Here is a 22304-nt window from a genome sequence, read left to right as displayed (position 1 = left end):
AGCTTGTTCAGCTCTCAGACATAACGATTCTCGTTAGATAAGTTGTTTAGATAAATATTAGATTCATCGATACTCGTTGCTGGACCACTGTCATTACGCGTTTATTCGGCCTATTTATCATTTCGATCGATTTAAACGTAGAAAAATATAATTCGAAAATATGTAACGGTTAATTTCATTCTCTGAAAAGAAGGGGGGAAAAATCGATGAATTTCATGGATCGAGCAACACATGGATCGAGATCGGCGATAATCCCATCATCCGAAAACTTACTTACCTTGCATACACACGATAAAAATCCTGTGAAACGAAACGTAGAAATTGACTTACGATCGAAATTGATAGAGGAGGCAGAGAAAGCGTCTCGCTTATATTATACAATCGTGTGTCGAAAAATATGGACGAGCCTACTAAACTATTCCCTTTCTTTCGTGCTTTTTTGCAGGTCTGCAATGCCTGGACTCGTTAGGATTGGCGCACAATCGGCTCCGCGAGGTCCCCGCCCGCGTCTTCTCCCACATGACGCAATTAAACTCTTTGGAACTGGACGGGAATCAAATCACCCACGTGGACCCGAACGCGTTCATCGGTCTCGAGGGTAAGCACACGTAATCACACGACTCCACCCGATTCCTTTGACCAACGGTATGCAATTTGAAACGTTATTATTATTTCGTTCGCCAACGCCATCCACGCCTCGTGTGTAACCTCGTATGTAATCCCAACTCCGATTTTCCATTAAACGTGTACGACGAGAAATCCCCCTCCCCCGTTTCGCGTTCCGCGATTGAAACTCGACGCGGCCAAAACACGCGTAACAATCATCCGAATTATTAGAGACAGTTTACGGTTTTGTAACTGGTTAATCGGTTTGTCCGACCCGGGGATAATTACGCGAAATGAAATTAAATCAAATTACAGTGACGAGAGTACCCTTCACTTTGTACGCAGTAGTGGCGAGATGACGTAAGGGATGAGAAGGAAAATGAATGATTTGTAGAATCTTTTCTATTTTAGTAGTAAAAAAAGAGGGGGGAGAGGGGAAGGAAGGAAGAATGGTAGAAAGAGTATGAGAGATGAATTATTTCGTGGTATGTAATAAATTATTAAAAGTTATAAATATATTTTATTAATACGCTTTGCATCAAGATGTTACATCTTTTTTCATTAGAAAACGTTTCTTCGTATCCTTCAAAGGATATTTGATATTTTTCAATTTTAAAAATTTCTCCAGCGGAGATATAACCAGAATAAAAATTTGCAATGCAAATTTGGAATAGTAATTGGTTCGTTTAACGCTTGATAATTCGTCAATGAATGGATGAAAATTTTAAAATACATTCGCGAATCTCGTAAATAAAAATTGGTGGAAAGAGTAGTTGCTTTTTGTAAACACGGTGGTTAAAAAGAAAAAAAAAAAAAAAAAAAAATAATTCGAAAATTTTTGAAAAATTGCCACTCGAATAAAATTCTGTTTGCTAATGTACAACGAAGTTCTGCTCGTTGTTTGAATTACAAACAAGTTTTCGACCCGATTCGACCCGTTGCAATTCTAGAATAGAGGCGAATTCGGGGGAAAAATTTGAAATTTGCATGTTCGACGATGAGTTGAAACGGCGAAGAAACGATTATATAAGATTTTGCAATCTCTTGGAACGAAAACAATCTGAAAATAGCGTGATATATATATTTAATTAGTGGTAATTACATTTCCTTTTTATATAAAATATCCCTCTTGGTATCCATTTTAAAAACGTTGATTATCGAGATTGACGAAGATAAAGGAACAAGATGTATTCGAAAAATAAACTTTTCCGATAATCGATCGATGGCAACACCAATTCAAGCGAGTCATACTTTGTTGTAAACAACAAAAAATCGTTAGAAAAACCATTTTTACGCGTTGCATACCGTTCGCGTATACAAATATTTGCATATTTATGAGTTTCCACTATAATCCTTCTTTAATAGGAATTATTTACTCTAAATTACTTTTTTTTTTTTCGCGATTATCCTGAATATCCCCTCTCCTCTTCCTCTTTCCTTTATCGTAGCAACCGATATTTTCGAGAGAGGAAAAAGTCAGTTCGCAAAATTTCCATTGCGAATTTTCCAACAAAGATAAATAACAGGCAAAATTAATTTAAATGAAACTGTAGAAACTAGCTAGGTACAAACTTATCCGTCCATACGTTGCGGCGATTAATTATCATCCTAATTAATTCTGCTTAATTTATAAACACGTGCTCGATGCACGTGCATGTCATCGATGGAACGAACGTTCATGCATATTTTATTTTAATTTCATTACAGAGAACCTGCAATATTTGCGACTGGGCGATAATAATTTACACTCGGTGCCGAGCGATGCGTTACGCCGTCTACATCGATTACGTCACCTCGATTTAAAGGCCAATAACATTACCGCGCTCTCGGAGGACGCTTTCACCGGATACGGGGACTCCATTACGTTTCTCAATCTCCAGAAGAACTTGTAATTCCCTATTATCTCCTCAACTATTTAATCGATATTTCTTCTAGCGTGTACAATTCTATTTTATTCATTTCTCTCTCTCTCTCTCTCTCTCTCTCTCTCTCTCTCTCTCTCTCTCTCTCTCTCTCTCTCTCTCTCTCTCTCTCTCTCTTTTTCTCTCCTTTTTATTCTTCATCATAGAGGAGACGTTTCTTTCTTTCTGTTTCCCAGGATCAAAATATTGCCACCGGTGGTCTTCGAAAATTTGAACTCGTTGGAAACGTTGAATCTGCAAAACAACAAGCTCGTACATGTACCGGAGGAGGTGACTGAAAATATCGTAGACACGTTGCGACACATCGATATCACGGGTAAATGTCAAGGAGATTCGTTTCCTATTTATCTAGTGCGCGGTTGAAAAGTTTATCAATTTATTTTTCCGCGATACGAAAAATTGGAGTCGTTACGAACGATGAGATAAATGGATAGATTAATAAAAAAAAAAGTACGACGAATTTGAAATTACGAAGAGAAAATGAGAAACTTTTTCCCCCACAGACAATCCTCTGGTCTGCGACTGCGAGCTACGGTGGTATTCCATTTGGTTGGGAAATCTACGGGACAAGGATGACGAGAGGATGTCGAGGAAGCACACAGTGTGCACCATGGTGAACGAGAACCGAGAGTATTCCGTTCAGAATATACCGTTGGAGAGAATGGGTTGCGTGGGGAAGAACGCTGGAAGAACCTCGTCGATTGGCACCTGTCACGTTTACACCGACACGATGTTACAATTACTGATCGTCGCCGTTGCTATGCTCTAACTGCGATCGTGTGACGCTCTCGGTTCCCCGAAACGCGAACCCTGAATTTTCGCGCGAAAATTCCCTAGACCGACCGCGTTTCTCCCTCGTTTCTTGAAACCGCGTTCCTCGAATTTATCTTTGTTTTTATTATCGTCGAGCAATCGTGTCACGATCGCGGAGACGTGACACGATTGAACGATCGATATCTACTGATTTCGCGATTTTAAGCTTTAATAACGTTGAAGAAAGAAATATCGAGGAAACTGATCGATCTTACACAACATTGAAATTAAATTATTGTGAGAAAAATTAAAGATCAACGTAAATCAGGCGTTTTTCTCGTTGGAAGATAAATGATTCGTCGGATTTTTAAAAAAATATTTACCGTGTGAAATTTTTGTTTGAAACGAAAATAACTATGTGATTCAGATAACGATCAACAATCGATGAGCATTTTGACGTATTGATCACGATATCGTTCGATCGAAAACTATTGAAGGATTGAATTATCTCGGCGGCCATAATTATCTCGATCGTCTAAATAATCGATTAAATTTCGATCGTAGCGTTCGATTTTGTAATGTAAATCGAAAGCCACGCTCGAAGGATGTGAAAAAGAGAGAGAAAGGAAAGAAAAAAAAAACTCGAACGATAAAAGGGTGAAAAAAGGCCCTACTATGTAGCGTAGTAATTGTACAAGCCTTTTTCATCGAACGTTACATATCAAGATCGTTGCCAAGTATTTTATGGATGTCTGTTAAAGCTCGTGCGAACGCGAGATGCGTAGTTTAATTCGATAGAAAATTCGAATGTCTGTAGTCTTAGCCATTTTATGATCCACGGACATTCATCTTATACATATCAACCCGTTCCTGGAATCATTGAGACGAAGTCATCGGCATTTCTTAATGTTGCACTTCGTACGTCACAGTCTCGTCTAAATAACGATGTAGAAAGTAGATCGTCACTCTTCAATTTTCATTGTTGCTGAAAGTTACGGAGATAACTTACATTGATAACTAACTTGGCCAGTAAACGATAATATTTTTTGTTTAAATTAATTTATTTTATTTATTTTTAATTATTATTATTATTATTATTATTATTATTCTTTTTTATATACTATCTTGATTACTATTTATTCCATTTATTGATATTTATTTCCAGAAATATAATATTATCAAGAAACTGTTACTGTATCGAAACGATCAAACAGTGAGGATAGATCGATTCAAACGAATTCTTCAACTCGTCGCAGTCTTTGGCGGTGATATCTTGAGATCGTTCAAATGCTTAACTTCGTTCACAAAGGAGCGGCCAGTCGAAATGAAATAACGACTGCTGATAGAACGTAATGTACTCAACAGGAAACCGACACTTGTCAATTCCGGTAGAGCACGATTCATTGAAATGGCTCGTCGCTTCTGTTTTGTGATCTCCACTGTTACTCTAAACGCCGACACTTATACACGCGTCATAAAATTACAACCGCCTTTCAGCAACGCCGCAAGATGAAACGATAAAATGATAAAGTGTACGTCGCAGTTACGCTTTTGCCGCACGATCTTTAATTTCAACTAGATGTTTTTAAGTTCCCCTTCTACACAGCAACACGCGGATTGTGACGTGCGAACACGTAATGCTTCTATCTTCAAGTTGCGAAACGTGTTCGAAGTTAATTCGAAACTTATGGCGTGTCAAAGATAATTGTAATATTTTTCGACGGACAAGAGAAATTCGATTGTTATTACGAAACGAAGAAAGTATAAAGACAAATCCTGCACTGTAATATTATATTGTCAAATATAGAAGTATATGGTATAATTTTAGGACTCGGTTACAAGTATGTTGATAAAACTTAGTAAAACACCATCGAACACCTTTCGTACACTATATCGCGTGAGATAATTATTATGATATTGAAAATGCGTTCACAAAACGTAGTATCGTAAAAGCGTTACACAAGGAAAGTAAATTGTGTTTTACTATTCGATAATTAACATAGAATAATAAGAGAGTAATAATGTTAAGGCATTAATATTACGAGTAATACTTGCATACCGAAATTAGGTTAATAATAATGTTACGTCGTGACGCGAACCATCATTCTAATAAAAATCGAAGGAGATCTTGAAAATTTGAATTTGTTTTAAAATTTGTTCTTAAATATATAGCTCTACGAAATAATTTTAATCATCAATCAATTGTTTTGTATAAGATATAGATATTATTATTTAATCAAGTAAAATTCTTAATATTAATATTCAATAAATTCCATAAAATGCTATTTTTTTACCATACTCTTGATACTCTTTTATATGAAAATGAAAATTAAAATTATTTCCTTCGATTAAGAAAAAAAGGTTCGTATCAAATCACATAACACACACATATCATTTATACGCCCAAAATTTTACCTGTAAAAAAATAGTTAATTAAGGCTTCACTGATATAATCTCTAAAGATCGTATATATATATATATATATATATATATATATATATATATATATATATAACATATATATCGTAAACGTATGAGATTTAAGAGAATTTATTTGTTAATATATATTATATAATATATGTATGTTACGTATATACACACATTATTACGATCATCAAAGATATATTATATACTTATATATTATATATATACATATACGCATTGGATGTTTTTTCTAAGAAGTTTCATCGATATGAAAATATTAAGATGTTATTTACATATTATTGTGACAAGCGAATTATTCGATTATGTATTATTTAATTGCACCATTTATTTGATATTTATCCAATATTAATTTTCCTCTAAAGAATTTTCTTTGATAATAAAAATTTAATTCGAATAAATATTAAGTTTGATTTAAAACGATACGCCAAATGGAATTCTCTGCAGGCCCTACATATAGCTTAGAATCCGCAGGAGGCATATCAAAAATAATTTTTTCCAAATATTAAATTACGTTCGCTTGAACAATAGGATGTGAATGATCATAAGTTGACAAAAAATATCAGTAGATACAGAAATAAAGAAAATAGTAATGTTAGCATAGATGCACTTATCCAGTGAGACAGGAGTTTAGATCCCAAGATTAAAGACTGAATCGAAGGGAAAAAGTAGAAAAATATACAAACATATTTGTTACGATATTAATTGTAATAATACATTCTTAACTTTGTATTTTATTTTATTTATCGACAATAGTATATTTATTTAGGAATTTAAAAGAAAAAAAACTTAATTTGATATATTGATAATTTGACATATGATAATTATAAATTTCTTCTTAATTGTATGTATAATTTCTTTATTGATATAGTACTAGTGATAAAGAACACCGGGACTCCTGACTCAATGTAGTGAAACATATCCTTTTTAGGTGATCGTAGAACGATGAAATGGGTTAGTCACTTGCGCATATTCGCGTTGAAGGCACCCAAAGAACCATGTCGAGACATATCTCTGATGGCCGTAAGTTTTAGTCTCGCCGGCTGCGTTGTTATTATTACTAATTATTATAAGCGGTATTTTTGTACAGTGTCTTACAGTGATCGAGTCGTTGCAGGCGCAGCCGACGAGCCATTCACGGCATAGCCATATTATACATAATATAAATATATACACATATTTATTTCAATTATATAGAGCGTAATACTCTGATATTCTCTCTTTAACGTACACATAATACATACAAAGATGCGTATACACGTATAAACGTAAATTAAAAAGGATATTAATTTAACAAAACCAAAAAAAAAAAAAAAAAAAAAAAAAAAAAAAAATGAATGAACAAGTAAAACATATAAAGAATATAAATAAGTCAAAAAATCCTCATTACACCTGAAAGACCGTGCTATGCTCTGTTTCCCAAATCTTTTTGTCTCTCTTTGTTTTTACTGTATTTTGGTGGATATCTTCGCTCTAATATATCTCGGTGCTCTCATACTGTCCGCTTCATTACTTGTCAGACTCATTTGAACTTTTCTCACTTTAGAGTTATTGCATACGCTGATTATACACATATACAAACATAGACACGTTTACACGAACATACAAATATATAATTTTACAAGCATAGGATACACGTATAATAGATTCTACGGATTATTGTATGTTATTTTTTTTTTTTTTTTTTTTTTTAATTAAGATATAAGTAATTAATCTGTATAAGAAACACACAAAGATCGTATGAAATAGGAATGAGAAACAAGTATTGGTACACATACGTGCATTTATCACAAGAAATACACACATATACATGACACATGCACACAGGAAATCCATGCCTAATAAAATGACATATCGGTGTTATAATATATAAATATAAATATGAATATAAATATATAAATATAAATATTATATAAAACACAGATACACATGAAATTCGTCTGTATATGTCTATAAATATTGTTACACATATACATACATACACACACACACACACACACACATATGGTCATTATAATGATAATGATTACGTGATATGTATTATGAAACATCTTTTTCTCGCAACCAGTCCGCGGTACGGGCATCTATTCAGATTCTAATGTCTATATGTCATTGTTTATTATGTCGTTAATAATTAACGTGTATATGTGAAACTTTCAAAACGAATAAAAAGTACCTAAGCATATAAATATTATATAATTTTACTTCCATTTTCTTTATCAATAAATGAAAACTTGAGAGAGTTTTGAAAGGGAGTGAGAGAGGGAGAAGGACAGAGATAATGAAAAAATATTGAAATCAGCGCCATCTTCAGAGTGCCGCAAATGAAACATACAAAGAAAGGACAGAAAATAAATAATTGAAAGTAAGAAAAGGATAGTGATAAGGTAAAAAATTGATTATTAACATCATCTTTTAAAAATTAAAGATATCTTTTCAAAAAGGATAAGATAAAATAAGAATTGAAAATCAACATCATCTTTTGAATGTTTTTAAAACTTAATCTATTTTTGAAGAGATATTATATTCAAAAGATGGCGCTAATGATCAATTCTTACTCCATTTCTATCCTTTTCTATCAATTCTCTGTCCTTTCTATATGTGTTTCCTTTGCGGCACTCTGAAGATGGCGCTGATTTCAATATTTTTATCCTATCTTTATCCTTTTCTTGCTATATGTTCATTTTATCTATATTTATTCTTGGCGAGATTGACGAGGTATAAGATGTCATTTTCCGCTATTTTTTTTTAAACTACAAACTGTTTTAATCTTTAATTTTTAAAAAATATAAATTATTACATTTTCAACTTTATATTAAATGTTTAAAATAATGATTTCGCGAAATATAACAAAAATGCATTGAATATTAAGTCTTTTCTATACATTGGTATTGTTCATATATATAAAATAAGAGTAAGGTTATTTCACGTGTAACAATTAAATATTATTGTTTTGAATGTTATTAAAATGAATTTGAATTAATATATATATATATATATATATATATATATGTATATTTATATAATCATTTTAATAACATTTTAATAAACGATAAATTAATTTGATTAATTACTTAATGTAAAAATGTTATAGTTTTATCTTATAATTTTATCTTTATCTTTAATTTTATTATAATTTTATTAAATATAAAATATTTCATTTTCATTATTATATAATTAAAAATAAAATAATATTTATTTATTTTATTAGTAATATTTATTAATTATAAATATTTTAATTAAAATATACATTTTATTTATTTTAACTAATTTAAATAATTAATTTTAAATATTTACAATACAAAAATTAAAATTTATAATACAATGTACTTTTATAGTAGTAATAATTGATTACACATTTAAAATATTTTATAATTTAATTTTAAAAAATTGTATAAATAATAATTAAAATAATTTTTAATTTTTTACAAACATAGGTAACTTCAATTAATTTTTAAAATATGACTCGATATGCAAGAGCTAAAGGTTCGAAAGCTTCAAATGAAAGAATACCCAATGAAGCTACTCCATGGTATGTAATGAAACAGCAATTAATCGAAAATTTATCTAAAAAGCAAGAATTTTCTGAAAAAACAAAATCTGTTAAAGAGTTATTAGAACATAAGCAAAATAAATTTACAACTAATGATATTGAAAGTGTTAATAATTCCTGGGCAGAATTTCCAGACAACTCTAAAAGAGAAAAAGATTTAATGACAAATAAGATCAAAAAAAAGCAAAAAATAGAATTAAATAAAGCAAAAATAGAAAATGATACAAAAATTAATAAACTGAATATATCAGTTGATAAATTAAATAAAAAAAGAAAAAAGAATGTACAGGATATCTCAGAAATTGAAAAAAATAAAAATGATGTAATAATCAATACAAATGAATCACAAAATGAGAAAGTTATATCTTTTAAACGTCAAAAACATAATAAAGAAAAAAGTTTGAATGAAAATTTATTTAATATTGCAGAAAATAATAATGATAATTTTGCATTAAAAAATACAAACAATAACAAGAACATAAATGTAAAAATTAATCAAACAATAAGAATTAATAAAAATTCTATCACTAAATCACAAAAGTATAAGGATATTCCAAATAAATTTGGTATGAAAAAATTTGATAATCAAAAGAAGAAGAAAAAACTACCAAAAATTCGAGATGATAAAGAACACAAAAGAAGAAAACCAGATTTAGGATCCTCAAAAATAATTATCAATGGTGTAGAAATAGAAATTGTAAAATTTAATGGATTTCCAATAAAAAAAGAAGATGCAGATAGATTAAATGATTTAAAACAGAAGATGATTATGAAAGGTAGATTATATATTTTATATTATATATTATATTATATATTTAAAACATTTCTATATTTTATATATTTTTTTAGGCATTCCACAAAAAGAAATAGATGCAGCAATGAAATTAGAAAGGAGAAAAGCTGAAAAAGCATTAGCTAGAATTAAAAAAAGCGTTTGTTTCCATTGTCGCAAAGCTGGACATAATTTATCTGATTGTCCTGAGCTTGGATCAGAACAAGCAGGAACTGGAATCTGTTACAAATGTGGATCAACAGAACATACTCATTTTGAATGTAAAGTAACTAAGCCAACAGAATATAGATATGCAACTTGTTTTATTTGCCGTGAACAAGGGCACATTGCTAAACAATGTCCTGACAATCCTAAAGGAATTTATCCTCAGGGAGGTGCTTGTAAAATTTGTGGGGATGTTACACATTTAAAAAAAGATTGTCCTGATTTAATTAAGGAAAAGGAAGAAAATATAATTACAGTAAATACAATTACAAATGATAATGTAGAATCTTTAGAAGAAAAAAATGTTATAGACAAAAAAGATGATAAAAAAACTAAAAAAGTAGTGAAATTTTAATAAATTAATTTAATATAGATTAATATATATTTTTATATAAGAATAAATTTTTTATATGTAGTTCAATGAATTATCAATTTGCAATGTAAACATAAGATTTATTGAAAGTTATATATGTTTGACATGTATATACATACATTTTCTTCATACATACACTTTAATGTTAATTAAATCACTTCAAAAATCTGATATCAAACAAGATATAATTATAATTTATTGCCTATTTACATTCTATTCGAATTCATAACTGAGTTAAAACTTTTTACATGTTAATTGTAACTTTTTACATATTTAATTAATTTGAACATATTTAAATAATTTTTTCTAAATTAAAAATAATAAATTATTTAATAATTTTTATGATATCAGATTTTTTCCTATGTACAGAGACAAATTATAAAGATATATTTAAATATACGAATATTATCTGTACATAGTACTTTCTTATACATACACATTTTTGTAAAATTTTTAATATTAGTTTAATTAATATTTTTATATTTGATTTGTTATACAAATGACATGTAACAAGTAGAAATGTATGAATAATTTTTCTCTATTGTGGTTTTTTGAGACATCTAAGAGATGACCCAAAATTATATTTTAATTCACACAATATTAACCTCATTAAATTATAAGTCTGTACAATTTTATATACTTAAAATAAACATTGTCATTTGAAGTACGAATTTTATGAATATATAATATATATTTATATTTGTATTTCTATATTACATTTGTTCTTATACAAGTTTTATAATATAATATATAAACTCTCTATATTTTATATTAATTTTCTACATAAAAGTTACACTTTTATCACCCCTAATGGCAGACAGATAATATTACTATTGCAATGATGATCATTGCATGATGAAAGATCATTCACTCGTACCGGTCAAATTTTCAATTTATATATTAGATAATTGTATTCTTAATTAATTTTCATTCACTGCAATACCATTCGCTATCATAATTATTTAAATAATTTCATAAACTAAATTACATATAATAATTAAATTAAACATGACTCTATTGCAACAAGTGTAACAAGAAAAACTAATTAATTTATAATTATTTGAAATTATACGATATTAAATATCGTTATAAACCTAATAAGAAAATATACGAAACATTTACATGAAGAAACTTGTATTTTTGTTTTAAACTTTTAATATTTTTTTTTTTTTAAACTTACTTTAAAGTACTCAAAAATAACATAACGAAAATGGAATTTTTCAACTTTTTAAAAAAAATCTATTAATATTACAAATGAAAAACCAAAAATTATAAAGAAAAAATCGTAAAAATGCAACATCATTCAGAAATAACTTGAATAATTCTTATTTTTGTGAACACAAGTTTCTTAATTATTTTTAATAATGATAACTTCTTTATCATAAATAAATTTATCATTTTTATAAATTTTTAAGGTTTCGCTTTTACAAACTTTTAATGCAAAATATACGCATAGAAATATTCTAATTATACATTACCGAAAAAATAGCGAATCATTTTTCTAATTTAAGACAAATATTAAATCGATATACAATATGAAAATTTTAAGCAATATAAACTATTACATTAAACATTTTGAGCTTATCATTCATATTGCCTATCGATCAAAAAATCGAGTATTCTCGATATTCCATAAAACATCACCATTCCCCGATATTTTATGAATACATGCATTTCTTTTAATAAAAATATATGAATATTTATAGTAATAAAAATAACTAATTAGAAATTCAAATACGAAACATGGAACATTTAATGCAGAGATTTTATTTGATTCTTACTATTTTATTTTAGCCTCTTATCTTGATTTCCAAAATTAAAATTAATTTTTAAAATACATATAATTGACAAATATTTTTTTATAACTTATTCACTTGTGTTACAAGTTCTAATGTTAATTTTCAACCGTCTTATTTTTAAAGTTATTTTTATATTCTTGATATACTGTATATTATAAAAAAAAATTTTAATTCTTTTTATCAAATTTCCAATAGAAACAAAAATAATTTAATGATAGATTTTTAAAGATAACTTAGCATCACATTATAAAAATTAAAATCATAATTTTGAAAGTTACAAAGCTCACAGTTATCTTATATTTATAAAAAAAAAACCATTTAATATAATGATATTAAAGATAACAAGATAAGAAAACGGTTGAATATATTGTTTTAATTCCCTTTACCATTATCTTTGGTATGTAACACTTATGTTATGGCCAATTTTTTAAATTAAGAAGTACCAATAACTAACATTTTCAATTTTGTAATTTCAGAATAAGTTTTCAAAATTTGAAAATTCTTAACATTATACTTTTTCTTAGAATGTACCTGCTAGGTAGCTTCAGCTTTATGTGCAGATTCTATGATTTCCTTAAGGCAGCGACCGAATTCCTCAATTATAAGTCTTTGTGATGTTTCATCATCAAACATATTACGTTCTGCTTCATCAGCTTGTGCCATTAAACACTGACATGTTATTTCTACTACTTTATCAGTTAAAAAATTAAAAGGTTGCCTACGAAATATAAATTTGTATTAGAAATATATATTTATATTTATCATTAATATATATATATGCTCTTTTTAAATATACCTTGCACCCGTATTCGATGTTGCAGGAGGTCTGAAAGCCATTTCTGATAATTGTAATTTTGTCTTGTTTAGTGTAAGTTGTGCAGTTCTTACTTCAGCTGCTTCAGCTAGATCTTTTAAAGATTTTTTCTCTAGATTTGGTTCTTCTACATTACGACATCCTATACATTTACAATTAGCAGAGCATGGAATCTTAGCCTATAAAGATAAAAAAAAGATTTTAGTAACAATATTTAATTACTTTCAAAAATATTTGTACTTTTAGGATTTATGATACCTCATAACATTCACAATAATTTTTTAAACATCCACTTCGTTTACAATTACAACCTTTGTTATGTCTACGTATATCATCACCAGTTTCACGACCCTTGCCAATTTTTGGACGAAAAGCATTTGGATTACGTTCCAAACACGACTTAATAGCACGTTGTCTTTCTTCTTCATTTCCAAGATTATTAGAACAATTATTACAGTTACACATATGACAAAATTCTCCATTCGCAAAACAATCGCAATATCTGCAATAAAATGTATTTATTATCTTTATTTAATAAAATACGATTAAAAATGATTATTTATTGATGTCACAATGCAATATTTCTTACTCCACATAACAATCTTAAAGAATATTAGTTTTTATTATATCATATTGCAATCAATATAATAAAAAAAATGAATAGCAACCTGATGTTCAGTTTTTAAAAATAGAATCATAATACTAATAATAACATTATACATTTATTATTTATATTATATGTATATTACATATTTAATTATTCAATGTTATACTTACAATTTAAGACATTGTGATTTAGTACAATTACATGGTTTTCTTGGTCTAATACCATTTGGTTCAACACTGGTATATGATCTTTGAGAACTTTTACTTTCTATAACAGATCCCACAGATAAAGTTCCTGTTGAACTCTGTAAATTTTGTGAATTACTTAATAAATTGGTTGTTGTTTGCTGAGATTTCAGTTTTACATCATCTGCTGACTGAAAATACAAGTAATATTATTATATTTATGTTATAAATAATATAATATGTTATAAACAATGAATAATATAAATAATCAATTTATTTATTTAATTCATTTCAATTTTTTTTTTAAATATTTAACATATCAAACCTGTTGTTGAATATATTGAGCTGGTAACACTACAATATTTCCTACATTTGAATTAGTTGAAAGAACTGCTTGTCCAGATGCTAATTGACTTAAAGCAGATGCCGGAATAGCAACTGCATTTTTAGATTGATTACCTACTGTTGCAGTTGCCGGAATTAATAACCTTTGACCACTTCCTGTTAATGTTGCCTTAGGTGCAACTGTTCTTAATGATTGATTACTAGTATTTAATGGAACTACCTGTTTTGTTTGAAGAAACATTATAAATATAAATCTATTATTGTTTATGATTATACATTCTATTTTTACGAACCTTAACAATTTGTTGTTGACCTCCTATTTTTTGACCAACTCCAACTGTTTGTAAAGTTGTTTGTGATTTTGTTTTACCTACAGTAACAACATTCGTAGTTCCTGATGATGGAGTACTAACTAATCTTACATATTGCACCTTAAAAAAAATTGTTTGTATAAAAATTTATTATAATATTAAATATTATAATTTATTAAGAAAAATATTACTTGTCTTCCAGGCATCTGTATCTGATGTACTTGATTAGATCCAGTTACAATATTTTGATTAGCAGGTATTCTAATAACTTGTCCACTTCCAAGAACAGTTCCAGGTTTTAAAGAACTCTATATAAATATATTATCTTATTAATATAAATATAATAAAAATATTAAAATTATGTCATACTTTATGAAATATATAAATCTTAAATGTGGATCAACAAACCTGTCTTATAATCACTTTTTGAGGGCTTTGTTGTACAGATGATTTATTAGAAGAAGAAAATGATTGTTGATTTGAAATTGTTGAAGATTTAATTTGTGTATTCACTGTAGGAGCTGGTAATATTTTTGTAGGTGATTTTATTGTATTACTTGGAACTATAGTCATTTTAGAAGGTTGAGAACTTGACGATTGCACTAATTTATTTACAATTATTCCCTTTAACAAAAACAAAAATATATTAATTATTTCAAATAAATCATTCTATTAAATATTTATTAATTGGAAGAAGTTTTTTATCCTTCTTTTCCATAATAAGGAAGCAATACTTACTTTTTTTTTAATACTCACTTGTTTCTGTGGTGAAGAGGGTAAAATATGTGGGACTTTATTAGTAGAAAGTAATCCCATTTGTTGTGCTTGTGCTAATGTTATAGTTTTTGTTGGACTTGTAACATCTTGACTTGATGCACTATTATTTAAAAATTTTATTGCTTGTGTTTGTTGGTTTTCATTCTGAGAACTAGTTATAAGAACTTGGCCTGATTGAGCTTGATTTCCAGTTAATATCATTTTTGTGTACACCTAAAATGAAGATAAAAAAATCTTATTAAATATTTTGAAATATAATAAAAGTAATAAATATAATATCATTAACAATCTTACATTTCGATTTTGAGAAGTATTCTGTGCAGTTCGTTTTATAGCTGATTGAGCTGTTTTTACATTTTGAACATTACCTAATGTGATATTTCCTGAATGACTAGTTGCCATTACCGGTTTACTAGGTTGTGCAGATCTTAACTGAACTATATTACCATCAGCAGATTTTGCTGTTATGAGAGTCTGAGCTAATGATTGTAATTGACCATGTGATGCTGTTGATGGATGTGAAATTTTTAAAATTTGGCTAGTACCTTGACCACCGGCAGGAGACACTATCATAATAGACTGACTTTGTGTTACTTGACCAGCATTTGATTTTACCTATTAAAAAAAATTAATAAATAAGATTAAAAATATCAAGATATATAATTATCATATTTTATACCTGTACTGTGGATGCAGGAAGCCTTTGTAATGTTGGTTTTGTTTGAAATACAATATTTTGATTATTTTGATTTGCTGTTGTATAAATAATATGTTCTTCTTGAGCTTGCCCAGAAACTTCAGTCATTTCCACATCAGGTACAATGGTTTCAGTCTGAATATTACGTTCAATTATTATATGCTCTTCATCTGTTGTCATAACTTCTTCAGCATTCATACATTCTAATTCAGCCTGAATATTTGCAAATGCTTCAAAGTCATTTGATGAATATTGTTCATTATTATGCGATAAACTTAGTGCACTTAAATCTCCATCACCAAGAGTACGTGAATCAAGAGCTAATGGTTCAACCAATGCTCTAGCATTTTGCCCTTTATTTACAGACATGATTATGTCCCTATTCAAAATATTATTTATTATAAAAGCTTATATATTATTCAAAATCTAAATATGTACCATTTAATTCTTAATATCTATTAATATGTCTTTTAAAATTGATATGTACAATAAGTTAAATAATATAAATTTATAATACAATTAAAATAAAATAATTGCCAATTTTGTTTAAATATTTAATTATATTTTTGACTATGTAAACTTTCCTTCAAATAATTATAAATAATTATATAAGCATATAATGCATCTTTTTGTAAAAGGAATAGTTTCTAAAAATAATTATTTTTCTAAAAATTTGATATATATAAATAAAACTTAGAAATTAATTACATAATTAAGTACGAAAACAAATGCGATACAAAAATTGATGAACTTATATAAACATTCTAAAATAAAATTTTAAATTTTAAACTGTTTTAGCAATATTTAATATCTTGTATTATATATGCTCATTATATATATTCATTATATGTCAAAAAAAACTTTATAAATATTAAAAAGGTTTTCCAGATGTCTATATCTTTCATCATAAACATATATTTCATGCATTCACAGGTTAGAAATTCATAGAATGTAAATCGTTTTTCTATAAAACTTCACATGTTCTTACGCACTAAAAAGAAAAAAATATCATAAATCAACAGGAAAATATAAAACGATCTATGAAATGAGTTAAAAACGAAATGAATCTGCGAAAATTTAAAAATTCAAATATTCAAATTCTTAGGAAGTATATGTATGATTTTTAAATCCAAAGAGCAATAGGATTATCTACCAACACATTTAACAATATAATAACAGAGTATAATTCGAATTTTTGAAAATTCGAACAATAAAATTTGAATAATGAGGAAAAATTCGAAGGATAGTCTACTTAGGAACATTAGCGCCATTTATTACTTGAACGCGCCATTTTCCGCGAACTGAATTTCTGCATGCATTTTAACAGTTTTAACATTTTCATAATAAATCGACATTAATGTATGAAGAAAAACTAAACTCTTAATATTTTAAATAGTAATAAAAAATAAATTTTTTCCAAATATTCACCTTACAATCTCACAAAATTCAACTTAACCTATAACTTATCAGTTCATATCAGGTACATACAGTGCTGGGTGGGGGCGTGCCACGAAGCTTATTTTAATTGTAAGAAATTATTCAAAAAAGTTTCTCATATGTTTTTGAATTATTTAAATTTTATTTAAAATGTTTTCTAAACAAATTAATTTGTTTTATAATACATACCTGGGTGTTCCCTCAATATCTCGAATTTGTTCAAAATCACGCGCCCACCATTGCTGTCCCACAGTGCACTACGCACCGCTGTGTACAAACAGACCTAAAGGTCGTTTAGTATTAAAATTTCAAAGTGAAATGAGAATGACAAGTTCACTGTTACTATAAAGTTAATTTTTTTTTACATGTAATTCATCAAACGTGAATGTTTTATTTTATCAATTAGATATTACATCAAAATCAAGCAATATTTTCGCGCACTTTGCAAATTTCGATTTCGCCATTTTCACCCTTCCGCGGCTAAAAACACGTCAGCCCTTCAGCGCCCTCTTAGGCCAATAAAAAACCAAGTGTTCCAAAAACTTGAATATTTTGAATGCAAAATATTTTATAAAAAGTTATATATTGTTATAACTATAATGTTTATTAAAAATTTTATTTCTAAAATGAAAAAAATGAAATTTTATTTTCTATTTATACGTATAGTGACACAATTATTGGTTTAATATCAAATGAATTCTATAATTTAAAAATATATATAATTAGAAAAATATCAATTAATGCCTTTTTAATGAAATAATTGTATTAGAATTAATTCTTCATAACAAAGAATATATTGATATAAATATCAATTAATAACGTAAGTTATTTTTACGTAATCAGAAGACAAAGATAATAAAGGAAAACAATTAGATAAATATATAAATTTATTTTTTTTCTTTACACAAATAATTTAAATTTTGAAATTTATACATTCTTTTATTAACAAAAAATAATTATAAGAATTCATAAACTATAAATTTAAATATTTAATAAAATATTTTTTTAATTAATTTTGACGGCTAAAATATGATGGAATCATAATAAGGAATATAATATAATTAAATATATAATAATGTAAATTAATATTTAAAATATAATTAATATATAATTATAATGTAAATTAATATATAAATTAATTTAATGTAAATTAAATTAATATAATATAATATAAATAAAAAAGTATATTATTTTTATTTAATTATGATATTGATGATCTATTTTTAATTATTTATAAGATAAAATATAGGTAGATCGAATTAAATATTTTATTAAATCTTTATGGAACACAAATTATTAAATCAGATTTATAAGTGAATTCACATAATTGATTGTATTGTACTTAATCATAAATTATTTATATAAAGTGTGTAATAACATATTAATAATGATATTATATAAAGCGCCATCTCATATTATATTATATTTTTATACAATTATTTAATATTTATAATTTTATATTATATAATAAACAATATAAAATACAACACATAATGCATTCTACAAGAATAAATAATTTAATTATTATTATTATATGATTTATTTTTATAAAAATACAAATATATATATGTATATATATATTTTAAAATGATATAAATAAATATAAAATCTTTACTATTATTATAAAAATTTGTTTTTTTTTTCTATTATTATGATATTCAGTAAAATTTATTTATTTATTATGATATTTTTTCAACATTACTATTCTTTTTACTAATAATTAATTTTTGTAGTTCATGCACATTCTCAGCGCAAAAGTCATTTTTGGTTATTCGTGCAGAAAAGATGGTGGTGACGGCAGCTTCTGTACGTCAACAACTCGCAAATTTAGCTTATTGCGGAGGTTCTCATAAAGATCAAGCAGAAAAGTAAGTTTATAAAATAGAATGTAAAATATATTTTTAAAACATTTCGTATAAATAGTGATAATTACAGGTATCGAGCGATATTGGATTCAATACTGTTGTCATCCAGCGAAGAAGCGATGGATGCTTTAAAGATATTTATTGAAGCAAGTACGTTACTTTTTTCTTAAAAGATTTTTGTTAATATATATATATATATATATATATATATATATATGTATATGTGTGTGTGTGTATGTATTATTTATATATACATATATGTACATATATATATCAGTATTTATTAGGTGATAGTAATTATTTATTATAAATTTGTTGTACACATAAAATATGTGTTCATATTTGTTCTGTATACAATTTATTAGACTAAATATGATAACTTCACGTTTGTTTACATAATTATATTTTTAAAAATGACTTAAATATTTATATTATTTTTATAATTTGTAGTAAAATTTTATATTTAAAATTTAATTTTATATTTATATATATATTATTTATATATTTATATTTAAATATAATAAAAATAAATATAATAAAATTTTATATTTAAATATATATTTAATTTTATTTTTAATGTTTTTTAAATAATATAACAATTGTTTTTTATTTTATAGTTGTAAATGAATATGTAAGTTTGGTCATTTCAAGACAAGTTTTAACAGATGTTAGTAATCGATTATTACTTTTACCTGATGAAGTGTCAATGGCTATTTCACATTATACATTAGATAAGGTAAATATTTTTATTGATTTGTTATTAAATATATTTAATTTATAATAATTATAATATAAACTTTAAGTTCATTTATTAATTTTTCAGATACAACCAAGAGTTATTTCATTTGAAGAACAAGTTGCTAGTATAAGACAACATTTAGCAAAAATTTATGAACGTAATCAAAATTGGAGAGAAGCAGCTAATGTTTTAGTTGGAATACCACTAGAAACAGGACAAAAGTAAATATAAAAATTGTTATTTCATTATATTAAATTAATCAAAATTCCTAATTAATCAATATAATTAATATTTAATATTTATCTATAGGCAATATACAGTTGATTACAAACTTGAAACTTATCTTAAAATTGCAAGATTGTATTTAGAAGATGATGATCCAGTCCAAGCTGAAGCATTTATTAACAGGGCATCTCTTTTACAAGTATATAAGAATTTGAATAATTATATATTATATTGAACAACTAAGTATTAAATTTATATATTATATCTTTTTTTATATGTTTTTTATATTATAATTCTTTTAGGCTGAATCAAAAAATGAACAGTTACAAATTTACTATAAAGTTTGTTATGCCAGAGTATTAGATTATAGAAGAAAATTTATAGAAGCTGCTCAAAGATATAATGAATTATCATATCGATCTATTATACATGAAGATGAACGTATGACTGCACTTAGAAATGCATTAATTTGTACAGTATTAGCTTCTGCAGGTAAGTCTTTTATATCTTTTATATAACGAAAAATATATAAATATATATTTTAAATATATAAGAATATATAAAGAATATATAATTATAATATTAATATTAATATTAGGTCAACAAAGAAGTCGAATGTTAGCTACATTATTTAAAGATGAACGGTGTCAGCAACTTCCTGCTTATTCAATTCTTGAAAAAATGTATCTCGATCGTATTATTCGACGTTCCGAATTACAAGAATTCGAAGCCTTATTACAACCACATCAGAAAGCAAGTACGATCGATGGATTAGGGTCAACTATTCTTGATCGTGCTGTTATAGAACATAACTTATTATCTGCTAGTAAATTATATAATAATATAACTTTTGAAGAATTGGGTGCTTTATTGGAAATTCCACCAACGAAAGCAGAAAAAATTGCTAGCCAAATGATCACAGAAGGTCGAATGAATGGTTATATCGATCAAATCGATTCTATTGTACATTTTGAAAGTAAGTTTAAAGCAATAAAATTGGTTATTAAATTTTATATATTTAGTACAAATATTATTTATTAATAATTTATTTTTGAATAGCACGCGAAACTTTACCAACGTGGGATAAACAAATACAATCTCTTTGCTATCAAGTAAATCAAATAATAGAAAAAATTGCTCAAACTGAACCTGAATGGATAGCAAAAGCCATGGAAGATCAGATGGTACATTAATATAAATTTTTTTTTTAATATTAACAATATACAAAACCGAAACAGAAATATCAGATAATATTTGATACATACACAATTAAAAATATATTTGAAGGCAATAAAGATTGTTACTATAACTCTACAGTGATGCTTATGCATTACAAATGAATCATTAATTTTATTATGTTAATATGCATGAAATCAATTTTTATATGATCAATGAATAAATTTTAATTTTTCATAATATAAACAAAAAATTAGATTTCATCATTATAGTTACTTTATTATTTATAAAACTCAAAAATAAAATAAATATAAAATATAGAAAAAAATTTTTATTGATAAAAAACACACTTAAAATCATTTGTTTAACATTACCTACAATTGTTATAAACTTCACGCAAAGCATATTCCAATTAAAGGAATATTGTAATTATCTCATGTAAATAAAGCATTCACACTGCATATAAAATAAAATTTTCTTTATTTTATGAATTAATTGAAATTTAATTCAGATTTGATTGAATACTTAACAACTGTTGTATAGAAGAATAAAATTGTATGAGTACAAACCTCTTATGCATTACAAGTTTGCTACATAAAAAAAGACTGGAATTATTTATAATTAAAAAAAGTATCTATCTTAATATATTATCTTAAAAATGTGAAATCTTTATATAAGATG

General features: G+C 26.5%; 4 protein-coding genes across 13 annotated transcripts in view; 3 read left to right on the top strand and 1 right to left on the bottom strand.

The window, feature by feature from the left end:
- The window catches only part of LOC100867777 (uncharacterized), a 116015-nt gene extending 110232 nt beyond the window's left edge, over positions 1 to 5783 (top strand). For all 4 annotated transcript variants that reach the window (XM_086907651.1, XM_086907653.1, XM_086907652.1 and 1 more), the window contains 4 exons: positions 446 to 598; positions 2314 to 2494; positions 2705 to 2844; positions 3032 to 5783. In XM_086907651.1, the coding sequence (XP_086763777.1) occupies positions 446 to 598; positions 2314 to 2494; positions 2705 to 2844; positions 3032 to 3297 (740 nt within the window). In that variant the 3' untranslated portion in view covers positions 3298 to 5783. The remainder of the gene's footprint in view (positions 1 to 445; positions 599 to 2313; positions 2495 to 2704; positions 2845 to 3031) is intronic.
- Positions 5784 to 8357: 2574 nt separating this feature from the next.
- Positions 8358 to 11406, top strand: LOC100868132 (uncharacterized). Of its 4 annotated transcripts, none has more exons than XM_086907650.1 (4): positions 8391 to 8441; positions 9161 to 9255; positions 9402 to 10052; positions 10126 to 11406. In XM_086907650.1, exons 2-4 carry the CDS (start codon positions 9195 to 9197, stop codon positions 10626 to 10628), a joined length of 1215 nt encoding a protein of 404 aa, XP_086763776.1. In that variant the 5' UTR covers positions 8391 to 8441; positions 9161 to 9194; the 3' UTR covers positions 10629 to 11406. The 4 variants fall into 4 exon arrangements, with proteins under 4 accessions (XP_086763773.1, XP_086763776.1, XP_086763774.1 ...); XM_086907649.1 differs by having other exon boundaries at positions 8419 to 8637; XM_086907647.1 differs by having other exon boundaries at positions 8358 to 8441; positions 9161 to 10052.
- On the bottom strand, positions 10706 to 17946 carry LOC100867055 (protein lin-54 homolog). 4 transcript variants are annotated; one of them, XM_012488610.3, is made up of 12 exons: positions 17808 to 17946; positions 16164 to 16560; positions 15779 to 16099; positions 15446 to 15697; positions 15116 to 15331; positions 14899 to 15015; positions 14690 to 14827; positions 14377 to 14616; positions 14037 to 14242; positions 13518 to 13761; positions 13242 to 13438; positions 10706 to 13163 (listed from the first exon to the last, which is right to left on the bottom strand). In XM_012488610.3, the coding sequence occupies exons 2-12, from the start codon at positions 16548 to 16550 to the stop codon at positions 12980 to 12982; spliced, it is 2502 nt and encodes an 833-aa protein (XP_012344064.1). In that variant the 5' UTR covers positions 16551 to 16560; positions 17808 to 17946; the 3' UTR covers positions 10706 to 12979. The 4 variants fall into 4 exon arrangements, with proteins under 4 accessions (XP_012344064.1, XP_003695187.1, XP_086763771.1 ...); XM_003695139.4 differs by having other exon boundaries at positions 15464 to 15697; XM_086907645.1 differs by having other exon boundaries at positions 16164 to 16316; positions 17808 to 17879.
- A 1233-nt stretch (positions 17947 to 19179) lies between these two features.
- CSN4 (COP9 signalosome subunit 4) lies at positions 19180 to 22191 on the top strand. The gene is made up of 8 exons (XM_012488624.3): positions 19180 to 19486; positions 19554 to 19633; positions 20101 to 20219; positions 20307 to 20443; positions 20532 to 20646; positions 20750 to 20939; positions 21046 to 21423; positions 21507 to 22191. Exons 1-8 carry the CDS (start codon positions 19404 to 19406, stop codon positions 21638 to 21640), a joined length of 1236 nt encoding a protein of 411 aa, XP_012344078.1. The 5' UTR covers positions 19180 to 19403; the 3' UTR covers positions 21641 to 22191.
- The last annotated feature ends 113 nt before the right edge of the window (positions 22192 to 22304 follow it).

This window comes from Apis florea, unplaced genomic scaffold, assembly GCF_048593485.1.
Source record: "Apis florea isolate Af1SG1 unplaced genomic scaffold, ASM4859348v1 contig_2897_pilon, whole genome shotgun sequence".
Lineage (NCBI taxonomy): Eukaryota > Metazoa > Arthropoda > Insecta > Hymenoptera > Apidae > Apis > Apis florea.
Note: the sequence above shows the minus strand (reverse complement) of the source record. Positions and strands in the feature narration are given on the sequence as shown.

Coding starts and splice junctions, on each gene's coding strand:
- LOC100868132 (XM_086907647.1), top strand. CDS start 9,185: ATGACTCGATATGCAAGAGCTAAAGGTTCGAAAGCTTCAAATGAAAGA. Junction 10,053..10,125: donor ACAGAAGATGATTATGAAAG/GTAGATTATATA, acceptor ATATTTTTTTAG/GCATTCCACAAAAAGAAATA.
- CSN4 (XM_012488624.3), top strand. CDS start 19,404: ATGGTGGTGACGGCAGCTTCTGTACGTCAACAACTCGCAAATTTAGCT. Junction 19,634..20,100: donor AAAGATATTTATTGAAGCAA/GTACGTTACTTT, acceptor TTTATTTTATAG/TTGTAAATGAATATGTAAGT. Junction 20,444..20,531: donor CCACTAGAAACAGGACAAAA/GTAAATATAAAA, acceptor ATTTATCTATAG/GCAATATACAGTTGATTACA.
- LOC100867055 (XM_086907646.1), bottom strand. CDS start 17,452: ATGGCGCTAATGTTCCTAAGTAGACTATCCTTCGAATTTTTCCTCATT. Junction 15,016..15,115: donor AAAAAGTGATTATAAGACAG/GTTTGTTGATCC, acceptor ATATTTATATAG/AGTTCTTTAAAACCTGGAAC. Junction 13,762..14,036: donor AAATCACAATGTCTTAAATT/GTAAGTATAACA, acceptor ATTTTATTGCAG/ATATTGCGATTGTTTTGCGA.